Consider the following 12,263-nt stretch of genomic DNA (forward strand, 5'->3'; position numbering starts at 1 on the left):
CTGTCTTATTCATGAAAGAAAAACTGAAGCTTAATTCCTACTATTTCTTTGCTTTGCTTTCTATAAGTATGTCTTCCAGCTGAGGTCTTCGTCAAAATTTCTGCACTAAAATGCTACTACATTGCTTGAGTATTTTTCCCTTGTCTGATGCCTGTATGTCTGTCATGTCGCTGTTTTTACAACTAAAATTAAACTCTGCAAGCGGATAGAAAAATTGTTACTCTTGGAGGTGGTAATAAAGTTTCATATTGTGCATAAAAGTCAGTACTGTATATTTTAGATATAAATTCAAGGCAGCTCGTGAAATAAGAGTGTGAATAGAGAAGAAAGTATGGGAAGGGTTTTTGATTTGTCGTTTACTGTCCTCACTAATGGATATCTGCAACTTGATTTAGCAGATAATGACCAAATGTTTTTCCGTCAAATAATTCATCTGAATTAGAACATTCATCTGCAGGTCTTGACATCATGGTAATGTTTTAATGGAATTCCTAAGAGGGATTTATTCATCCAGAGAAAACATATTTTAAACACACTAGACTGTGGCTTGTTTAAAACTGCTTAGCTCCGTGGGCAGAGTTGCATTGTGCATATGCTGTCTGACCTTGGAAAGCAGGCGGTAACAGAGCTAAGGTCCTGTAAATGAGATTTACAATGCTGCTTGCCTGTTGTTTAAAAATTGTTAATTTTTAAATGGAATTTTTGATACAGGTCATTAATTTCTGGCTTTGAGTGTTTCTGCCTCGTGGAGCAGTGGTGTGCTGCCAGCAGGGTTGCCCAGCTGCGACAGCACAGTGTGATAGAGGCTTCTCTTTTGTCTCTGCAGAAGCAGGGGGCAAGAAGCTGCGGAGCACCGTCCAGAGGAGCACTGAGACAGGGCTGGCTGTGGAGATGAGGAACTGGATGACCCGTCAGGCTAGCCGGGAATCGACAGATGGGAGCATGAACAGCTACAGCTCTGAGGGAAAGTAAGCAGCAGTTACAACTGTGGTTTCCTGACATCTCTCCATGAAACTGGTAGTTAGGGAGATGCGCAGTGAGCATTGCAGGTCCTGTTCAGTCAGAATTCCCTTCACAAGCTAGTGTCATTGCTGAACCCAGCCTAAATCTTCCCCTGTGACCAGAAGAGTCTCCCACTGTTGGTGCAGAAAGGATGAGGATCATTTCTGCTGTGCCATGAGAATGGCAGCTGGTGGGTCAGAGCATCAGCATGAGGTGTGTCAGGAGGGAAAGCAGGAAAGCAGATAAAACACAGAAAAGCACAAGTTCTTCTCTGAAAATTCCTTGCATATGTCAGTGCTTTGTAGAGTAAAGCATTTCTAGAGCATTTCCTGGTGTCATTCACTGGGCTCAATAGTTGTAAAAAATCTTCTAATTAATCCTGAAGAAATTATCTGGGCAGAAGTATTAGTCTGTCATGTACCATGCTTTTCATAAAAGCCTAAATTAAAGACTTGTGAGTGGTATAGTCAAGACATTGCCCAGAATAGTTTTACTGTGGATCGATTTATTAGGGCTATTCACAGCCCTGGACAATGCATCTGTGCTGCACTATATATCTTATGTGTCCAGGCTGATGCACTAGATCCACTTGAGACAGACATTTCTTTATGGCTGGTCATTACAAATCTCATTAGTTGTCATTGCTTTGTAATGGATCACTGATAATTTATGGCAAGAATTTGAATTTTAACTTACTTTGATCATTTGCCACAACGGCTCTCAGTGAATAGATGTCATTCGCAAAGACTTTTTTAACAAAATGTTTACAATGAATGCTGATTTTAAAAGATGATTTTAAAAATAGCAACCAGTACTCAATCTAATGTCATCATTTTACTGGATACATTTGATATTCAGCCATTGTGTTCACATTGACTGAGAAAAGTGAGCCATTTTACCTTCATGTAACTAAATTGCTGTTAAGTTACTGTATCTTACTGAACTGGTCTCATATGAATGCTACAATGATTAACAGTGGTATTTAATATATTGGAAAAAGAGAGCATGATGGAAAAATAGCAATGTGGAAATTATTGAGGATTAGTGCATCCTTTACCTGTTTGTTTGTATGCTGGTGGCTGAAGTGCCACTTGTTGAACACTGTGAAATTTTGAAAATTTTAGTAACTGTTTTGCAACCTTGTTGGTGTAAGTTCCTCATGAGCAGTGATGCCAAAAACACAAACACTGAATGCAAAACATCTTGGAAGCAAAAAAAAAAAAAAAAAAAAAAAAGGGGCAAATTTGAGTGTATTTATTTTTGTGGGTTTTTTTCAATATTCTTTTTAGTTTGATTTTCCCTGGTGTGAGGTTGGCTACAGACAGCCAGTTCAGTGATTTTCTGGATGGACTTGGTCCTGCCCAGCTTGTAGGACGACAGACTTTGGCAACACCATCAATGGGTAAGTGTTTATGTCCTACATATACGATATATTCTATTGGGTCTGGTAATTAGAACATAGAATTTATCTAGATTCTCTTTAAATGTGGATTTCCCATATGGTTTTGAACAACTCATTTAAGACCAAAGCTATAGTCTCAGCCAAAGCTGAACATAATTGTGGATTATTAAGATAAACAGAAGAAGAAAGGTGCTTTGAAAAATTCAGTCTTTTCTTCTTCAGTTTTCCATCTTTAAAATGAGACCGATCTTTTCTCTGACTCACGAATAATATTGCATAAAAATGGTAATTTAGGTGCAAAGTATTTGTTAATATTGTGCTCATGGATTTTTTTTTATTCACAACTTTTCATACTGTCTTAGACTAGAGGCAGAATGATGAGATTTCAAGCAGTTTTACAGAGCTTCTTCGTACTAATTCCCTTGCTGCCTTTTTTTAATATGAAATTCTTAAGAAAGAGAAATTACTTTGAAGTGATAGGGGCATGGGAAATGGGAGACAAGCAGGTTTCTTAAGTTGTTTACTAACATAAACGGCAATGAAGAGGGTAAATATTAAACTACCTAGTAGTGTTAAAATCCAGATCATACTTAATAATGGAATGCAGATTATACTGGTCATCACATTTTTATCCTAGAAATTCTCATGACATTTCATATCTTTAAGTATTTCTGAATTACAACGCCAGGATTTCTTTTTGTTATCTAGGGGATATTCAGGTGGGAATGATGGACAAGAAAGGACAACTGGAAGTAGAAATAATCCGAGCTCGTGGCCTTGTTGTAAAACCAGGTTCAAAGACACTGCCAGGTAAGTAAGAAAAATCTCAGCAACAATAGGATTCTACTAAAAGAACCTCCATCTTTTCTGTTTAGCTTGGTAAACTTAGCAAATTCACATCTCAGTGAATTGCAATGTTGTACACTGAAATGTATAACATATTGAAATGATATTCCAAGAATCAACCCCACTTCAGGAGGAGAAAAATCAGGCTATCAGAAGACACAAAAGCATTTTAGTAGCAGCAGATGCATCATTTATTATGGGGTAGAAAGACAGGTATATACTGAAGATTTGATACAGGAATATTAGGAATTAAGAGGGAATCAAGAGAGGTGGAATAGGTACCTAGTCAAAAAGTAGACCAGTATTTGATACTTCTTATTTTATAATCAGATGTCCTATAAGACTATGTGAAAAGGACAATATAATTATATTTTTAGCAAGCTCTTCTGCCAAAATAGAAATTGTGTCAGAGTCCTTTCTTCACTGATTTTTCACCTTGTAGATAATTTTAAATTATTAACAATTTGGAGCATTGATCCAAATCTCACCAAAGTCACTGCAAGTCATTCATTTACTTAATAGGCCTATTTTGCATACTGTACAGTAAAGGGATACTATATATAGAAATACCTGATATTTCAGGTCAAAATCTGATTTGTTTCATGGCAAAAGAGACATACGAAAAGAAGTCAAAAGAAAATGTACTAGGGAGAAGAGTAAAGAAAATGCATGGATGATTTGCATGGGAATACTTGTTAATATTGCTTGTGGTGATTTGTTCATGTAAGTTACATATCCACGAGTATAGAGTGATAGAAAGTGCATCTTTTATGCAAAAAATCTGGACTACTTCTTTACTTCTTTTTCTTTATTTTCTTTCTTCTAAGCACCATATGTAAAGGTGTATCTATTAGAAAATGGAGTCTGCATAGCCAAAAAGAAAACAAAGGTAGCAAGAAAAACGCTGGAACCACTTTATCAGCAACTTCTATCGTTTGAAGAAAGTCCCCAAGGAAAAGTTTTACAGGTAATTTGCAGCATTATTCTTCTGAATCTGAAAGCATCACCTGTACAGTTTTCACTGAATGAGTTTCAAACTTCCTTTCATACTTCATTTGGCAATGCTATTTTAGATACTTGAGCAGATAAACACAACAGCAACATCTGTTTATGCAAGTAGAAATGCTGAGTAAAAGTTAGTTGTAACTTATTTTGCTTCTGCTACATGTATGGGCTCCTTTACTACCCAGATAATTTCTGTGACTGGATCATGATTAGTATACACAGAACTAAATTACATCAGCAGTTAGATATTTCATTCCTTACTGTAGTTCAATAAGCAGAGACATTTGACAAATCAGATTGAAGCTTTCATAATTTTTCTATTTTCTTGTGTTTCTTTTCCTAACAGATAATTGTTTGGGGAGACTATGGACGTATGGATCACAAGTCCTTTATGGGAGTGGCACAGATACTTTTAGATGAACTGGACCTGTCCAACATGGTGATTGGGTGGTTCAAACTTTTCCCTCCTTCTTCCCTAGTAGACCCAACTTTAGCTCCTCTCACTAGAAGAGCTTCCCAATCATCTCTTGAAAGTTCAACAGGACCTTCGTATGCTCGCTCATAGCAGCTGTGAAACTGTTGTCATAGCAACCAGCGTTACAAAAATCAACTTACAGGTCGCAAACCCTGGTAACACTGCATGCTTAATGTTGTGTCTTCTGAGCCTGTTTCTAGGGCTGCAATGCGATCCTGTGTTCTCAAGGAAGTTGCACACATTGTGCCCTATGGAAGGCCCTCAGGTGATGGACTGAAATTATGAAGAACTGATAGGTTTGGAGTTCAGGGACTCAGTTTTGGTCCAATCTGAAGCCATGGACTAAACTAAAAGAATCAATCTGTTTCATGCAACAAAAGTCCTTTTCAATGGCATATCTCTTTTGTTGCTCCCATTTCTTTTATTTATCTGCCCTCCCCTCCTAAAGCTTGGTTATGCCACAGAAATGGAGTTACCCTCCCATGAAGCCACGTTACAAGTCAGTGGATTAGCAGCATTGGAAGAAGGATGTAAGGATGCTGGAAAAGTCAACTGGCACTTGCAGCAGTTGCTTGAGATCTGAAAACTCTTCATATTGAGAAGGTTCAAGACTTAAAGTGGCAGGCTTCATACCTCCAGCTATACATACAGTGAAAGCCCAGACATGATGGACTCTCTGAAAAATAAAGTTCTGTGGATATACTGTACTGTATGAAATTAAGAAACTTTTTTGCATGGACACAGATTTAGCTGAACACTTAAATTATTTTCTTGGGGCTGCAACTTGCAAAAAAAAAAAAAAGAAAGAATAAATCAGCCATTTTCAACAGTTTATATTATTTTTAAAAATAAATTTCACTAGTGCATGGTTTTAAAGGGAAGAGAATGCAACAGGGTGATACAAAGACACACCACGTTTATCATTCTTTAAACCAGTCATGGTCTGTATTTTTGCAGACTTATGTTAAAAAATAATTTCTAGCAAATATTTAAAATTCTGTTTATGTGACAAGAAATAAGTGTAATATATTAAATTTATTTAAATGTAAAAGGTACAAGCCTTGTAAAGTTCAACATAATGTGCAAATTGTACACTTCTTTTACCTCCTCCTTTCTCTATCTCTCCTCCCAGTCTCCCTTCTTCCTTTTGCTCTTTTTTCCCCTCTACCTCCCAGGATGATCAGCATATTCTAAAATGGCTACCTTTTGACTTACTACGCTCTTATGCCCCATATTTCGTTCAGGGTTGCAGATTGTTCTGCATTTCTGAATTATTTGAGAAAAATATTGTTTAAGAATTTACGTTTTTTTTCAAGCATGTTGAAAAGGATTTTGCAACATGGCTTGGGAGTACATTAATATAATTCAGCATGTATTTGATAAAGAAAATATTTGAACTTTTTGCAGTTTATTGTACAGTGCATGGTAACTTATTTTTTCTCACCTTCAAATTGAATTCTACAGCAAAATACTGGAATCATGTGGCCATTGTAAGATGTCTTCAATAAATTTCTTTTCAGCACCAGCATCTTTCATTCAAAGATTGAACTATCATTTCTTGAAGGTTTTTGGAAAGCGGAAAAATTATGTACCTGGTTGATTTTTAGGAAATAAATTTAAGCACTTTTATTTGCACTAAGCTAAATTGATTGCTACATTTTTGAGATTGCAAAAGCAACAAAGGTTATTAATCCATACAGTTCTTCTGCTGTAAAGTTCAATTTTCATAAATTACATTTGCATTGCAAAAGACATAATTAGGTAATATCAGTCTGGAAAATATCAGTCTTTGGTTTGTAAAATAGCCTTAAAGAAAGCTTATCAGTACCACACCGACAGCTATTTGACACCATTACCAGAACCTCAGTGCAGTCAATGGATCTTCAAAAACCTGTTTTTTGTAGCAGACAGTAACTACCGTTGGGTGGTGCTGCAAGTTCAAGCTTCTCATTAAATTGCATTATTTAAAGGGAATGTAAATGGCTAACATTTAATAACAAAATATCTTTTTTTTTCTGGGTCTTTGTATGCCTTTAATACCTACTGAAGGTTTAATATTGAAACCTTGCAATAATTTTTGAAATATACATTACATTTACCTTTAAGGCCACACAGAATTCTTCTGATTTTATGTGAAAATCTATTGAAGTTTCCCATTCAGAAATTACACATGCCTTGTAAGAGGGCAAAAGTAATAACAGTATCACTTATAATGCCTTTTACTTTGTGCAATATCATAGAAGTCAAGATTGTGTCTTGTCTGCAGAGTTTATATAATGGATTATTGTTAAGTTAATAGACAGACTGGTAAAATTATATTTATTGAAATAATTTAGACACCTGTCTACCAGCAGCAAATAAATACTACTAACATGCAGTCTACAATATCCCCTAGGATATTAAATGAAAATAGATAACCATTTTTCTGACACTGTGAGATGTGCTCACACGTTCTTGTATGCATAGTCCTATATAAATTATTTCAAATTTTAAAATCAAGGACATGACGCATGGAAGGTTTGTACATACTTGTCATTATGCAGTATTTATTTTAAAAAAAAATTAATGTATTTTTTTTAATTTTCACACGTCTGCAACTCTACTTATGGTTTAGTCATGTAAATAGCACTATTCCAGTGATCACTGCTGTCTTGTACATAGTACGTTTTAAAAAGTTAAAAGGAATTACAGTTGGGGGAAAAAAAGGGCAGATTAGGCCTGTAATGAATACCAACTAATGTAAATCAAACTCATTCTGGTGATGGTATTTAACACTTTAAATAAAACATTTTCTTTACAGAAGTTGTGTGCAGCACTGTTGGCTTTTCTCTGAGGTGGTCAGCAGCATTCTTCAGCATCTTTCAGCAGAGCTGGTGGCAAGCAGCTCACGCAGCTGAAGAACAAACAGGCTTTTCTTCCTGCAGTAGGGCTGCAGATGGAATGCTGTAAAATGATACCATGTTCACTGCCAGGCTCGGAGAGCAGTGGGAGGCTGGGCCTGCCTGTCCCCCAGCCAGGCATCGGGATCTGTGCCCCGGGTGCCCTCCTGCTCTCGCCTGCTGAAAGAGCACACGGCTCCTGGGATGGAGCTGGCTCAAAGCTGCCAACCCTGGATGTGAGGATGTGCTCCAACTCCGATATAACCAGCACACTAAATGTGCTGAGACTATGAAATGCTCCCGCCAGCTGGTGTGGAGTGGCCACACCATCCAGTTAGACTTCCAGCATATCCGCCTGCAGGCTCCATCCTATCCCTAGATACCACCTAATATTAGCTGCCTTTTCTTTTCATGAGCAGGGTACAAATGAGGACAGAGTGCCCAGCTGACAGTGGTGGCTGCAGGGGCTCGTGCAGTCTCCACAGCAGGGAGCAGGCAGTGGTCCAACAACTCCACAGCTGTGTGAGGGGTGAGTGGAGATGGGGGGAGTGGAGAATTTTATCTCTACCTGACCCCTCAGCAGCAGCAGCAGCGCAGGCAGTGGTGACTATGCAGAACATGAGCACTTTACTCAGATACCTATGCCTTGGAAATTTACTGAAGAGTGAGAGGCTGGCTGGCAGTTTGCACAGCAAAATGTGTGTATTTGATTCCAGGCATGAGGTGAAAGAAAAGCACTGCAATATTGTCATGAGACAAAACCAGCAAGAAAGTAAGCAAGTGTATTTTGGGCAGAGCACTGGTAGGAACTGTGAAGATGGGAACTCCATTTGATGCACTGCATCTGTACATGGAGTGCTGGGGGAACAGACACAAATTTCTGGTGTGTTAAACCACTTACGTCCCAGCAGGTCCCTCTTCCTCTCTGCTAACTCTGACATTGCTGTCACAAGGGTGCCAGGGCAGGCAGGTACCTGGGTGGCAGCTGGGCTGCAAGAGCAGGTGAGGCTTCCCCATGCCCTGAACACACTCCAGCCCTGTGGTGGGGTGGGCAGCAGGGCAGCAAACCCACCTCCCCCCACAGCTGAACATATGAGACCTCATATGCCTTTGGCACTCTTTAAAAATAAACACAATTACACTCAGGGAATACTTTAAAAGGCATGCTGATAGAGCTGTACGGGCCAAAAAAGCCTCGGTATGCTACTTTTCTAAGGGTCCTATTCTTCTTTGAAACAGTTTCGCAAGTTGCTTGCTGTTTCCTCTCAACAATTGTTTCTTGTGTACCTCCATTTCAAACAAAACAAAAATGTAGATCCTTTTAATATTAACAGGCCCACTTTACTTATGACTGCTAAGCATTGGCTCAGATGGCTGATTCATTCTGTTATTCTGAGAAGTGTTTGTGCCTATATAAAATGTGGTAAAACACCATGGTGCCCTAATTGTGGGGCTTTTCTTCTTCCATGCCTTTGCTGCAGGTCTTCAATGCTTAAGTAGAAAGATGCTCTTGCCATGATGAGGGTGAGTGTGGGTCCAGTACATCCTGACCAGCACATCATCATTCTCGTCATTTCCCTCCAGTAGCTGTTCACAACTGTATGACTAATTAAAACATAACAATTTTTATATAGAAGTTTAATAGAGCATAAAAGTTAACAAAGCAATAGGTTTCACAGCTTCCTCACAAAGTTAGATAATGCTGGGGGGGGTGTCTAGAGCATTTTGTACGTGCTTCCTTAGCTCATACCTCTATGCAATTCTCACCTCCCTGACACCCAAGCAGCAAAGACCAGACACTAGAGCTGTAGATACAATCATCTTCCAGCTGTGACTACTTGACCTGTCCCTTCCTTGGTAAGTATTTACAGTGAGCTTTTACCAGGAGCAAGCAGCAGTGCAAGAAAGAATTTGCCCAGGAAAGAATGTATCACCTTTTGGACAGGTTTATAGGAACTAGCTTTAGCTGGCAAAAAAAAAAAAAAAAAAAAAATTAAAAAAAATACAGCTCTATGCTACTAATGCCAAAGATAAATTAACTTCTGGAATTATTGCCTTAATACCTGCATATTTTAGATGGTCTTGTTTAGGATGGGATGGGTCATGCTGGGGAGATCAGATTCTCTCCCTCTCTCACCATTGGCCGCAGAGTCCGAATGCCATGACTGGCTTGTGTTGAATGTCTAACTTCACAACAGCTGTGCTTAGGAGAAGTGGATCCAGCTTTAGCAGGCAGACATAAGAACAAAGGCTCCCTGGTCCTTCAGTAGTAAGACTTATCTGAACTGCCTGTATAATTATCAGGTCTGAGGGCAGCAGGCAGCCGATGACTGATGAGGGGGAGGAAATGGCTGGGAATTAATTTCCCAGATCTGATACACTGCTATGTCAGGTCACTCAGCCCAGCCCCAGGGAGAAAGAGAAGCAGCCATACTAATTAAACCACAGGGCATTGATGCCCCAAAATATATTAGACATGAGGTCACACAGAAAGAAAAGAGCATCCTAGATCTGCAGAGAGTGCGTGGCACAGGACTAAGGAAAAGTTTGTTATAAATGCCTATCCTTTGTGACTGTTCTTGCAACCAAGAGTAGTTTATTAAGTGCCATCCAAAATGTACATATTGCTGAATTGGTGTTGTCACAAAGACAGAATGGGTGAGTGGCAAAGGATGTTATTAACTTTGTGGACATGGAGGTTTAGATACCTCCATGAGGTGGGAGCAGGTTTGGCACCGGTAGACTCTTTCAAGTGCAAGACTTACAAGCAGTGGCTGAGGTCACTTTCCTTGTTCAGCTTGGAGAAGAGAAGGATGAGGGGTGACCTCCTCACAGTTTACAGCTTCTTCATGGGGGCCAGTAGAGGGGGAGCTACTGATCTCCTCTCAGGTGACCAGTGATCATAAGGAAATGGATGGAGCTGGAAGTTCAGATTGAACATTATGGAAAAGCTTTTGACCCAGAGGGTGTTCAGTTACTGGAACAGGATCCCCAGGGATGCAATCATGTCACCAAGCCTGTCAGAGTTCAAGCAGCATCTGGCTGATGCTCTTCGTCATATGATTTAGTTTTAGGTAGTCCTGCAAGAATCAGGGAGTTGGACTTGATGCTCCTTATGGATCCCTTCCAGCTTGAGATAGTCTATGATTTCTCCAGACAGCTGTTAGCAGAGATAGTGCAAGAGATTTTAGTCCAAATCCTTCTGTCTAGCTACAGTTTTGGTAAAGGAATGATCAATGTTTTAATGATGATATTTGTATTAAGGTGACACCACTCACTGAAATGAAAGCAAAGCAAAACACCAACACTTGCTAGGACGAAACTCAACCAGTAGGTCCTGCTATGCTGATAGTGCATCTGATGCATGAAGAGAAGGCCTGTACTACACTTGCCAATGCATGTCAGCCTAGTTTGAATGCCAAAAGTGGGCAAAATTATTATGCCCTTGATGAGAATTAGAAGAGATTTAGAGAAGACTGAGTGATAAAGTAGGAGAGTGAAATTATCAAAGTAACAGATATTTTATTGATCACCCATTTTGTTTCTGGTTTATTAGTACTTTAGCTGCAACATTCCTGGATACTGGCAGACAGATCTCTGAAGATGAGGAAGAGCCATTTTTATCAGGCACAATCCCTCAGGGACCAGCATGCTGAGAGTTCTGCTGCAATGGAAGAAACTCAGTTAAGAACTTGAGGACATTTGAAGTGCCTTCTTGCAGTTTGTCACACACTGGGAATGACACAAAAATTTTCTTTATCCAACAGTTTCTCAGCCCATATTCTGATTCCATACCAACTTCCAAGCTGTGATTTTCTGTTTTGAAGTTTGCACTCAAGACCTGCTTACTCTCAGATCTGCTAACCTGGAGTTTCTGGAGCCTTGGTTACCACCTGCTGTATGCCTGAGGCATCAGTGCACACAGTCACAGAGTCTCATGCATGAACAAATGAATCCTGTCCTTCACTGTGCTTTGGCTGTACAAGCATTGTGGTTTGGCCCTGTCTGGATGCCAGCAGCTCTGGCCCTCTAGGAACAACCCTGGGGTAACATGGCACTTCACCAATAGATAACTTTATTCCTCACTAGCAAAGAAAATTTTGAGAATTTATGTTTCTTCTATATCCTGATGCACTTTGGCCACAAAAATAAAGTGAGAGCTAAGAAGAGTAGCTCTCAGAGTGAGCCAAGATATGTTTGGGTCACAAATCAGGCCACCAAAGCAGCTGAAAGCCAACTGCACCTCTAATCTGTCCCCTAAACCCATGAGCCAGCTTCTAGACAAGGAAATGTTGAGTGGAGATACAGACATGACATGTTACTGTCAGCACCTTAAAGAATCTTAGACAAAAACCCCCAGACTGTTGGCACAGCTCTCAACTCTGAAAGTTTCAGTAAGATAAAAAAAATGTATGTAAGAATTCCATTTTGGATTGCTCTTGACTCTGCTCATTTCTAACCCAAGATTTCTTATTTTCAATTACCATGCTGAGGTATCAGTCAAGATCATAGTACCTGTACAGTTGTAGGGCTAGTTTTCTTTAGCTACACATGGGTAACTAAGAATGTATTTTTATGCAGTTTTTTTACCTGTTTAGGCACAGTTTTTATTTCCTTGGTTTCTTTAAGAATGATCTGGGACCAAGCTTCCACT

General features: G+C 39.3%; 1 protein-coding gene across 1 annotated transcript; it reads left to right on the plus strand.

Annotated features, from left to right (window-relative positions):
- Positions 1–826: 826 nt before the first annotated feature.
- On the plus strand, positions 827–5,297 carry LOC103808676 (regulating synaptic membrane exocytosis protein 2-like; the record flags this gene model as incomplete). Its single annotated transcript, XM_009081480.1, has 5 exons — positions 827–968; positions 2,292–2,404; positions 3,113–3,214; positions 4,078–4,217; positions 4,602–5,297. Coding segments are annotated over 5 exons (716 nt in total), but the record flags the coding sequence as incomplete, so codon positions are not given.
- Between the last annotated feature and the right edge of the window lie 6,966 nt (positions 5,298–12,263).

Source organism: Acanthisitta chloris, unplaced genomic scaffold (genome assembly GCF_000695815.1).
Source record: "Acanthisitta chloris isolate BGI_N310 unplaced genomic scaffold, ASM69581v1 scaffold1389, whole genome shotgun sequence".
Taxonomy (NCBI): Eukaryota; Metazoa; Chordata; class Aves; order Passeriformes; family Acanthisittidae; genus Acanthisitta; species Acanthisitta chloris.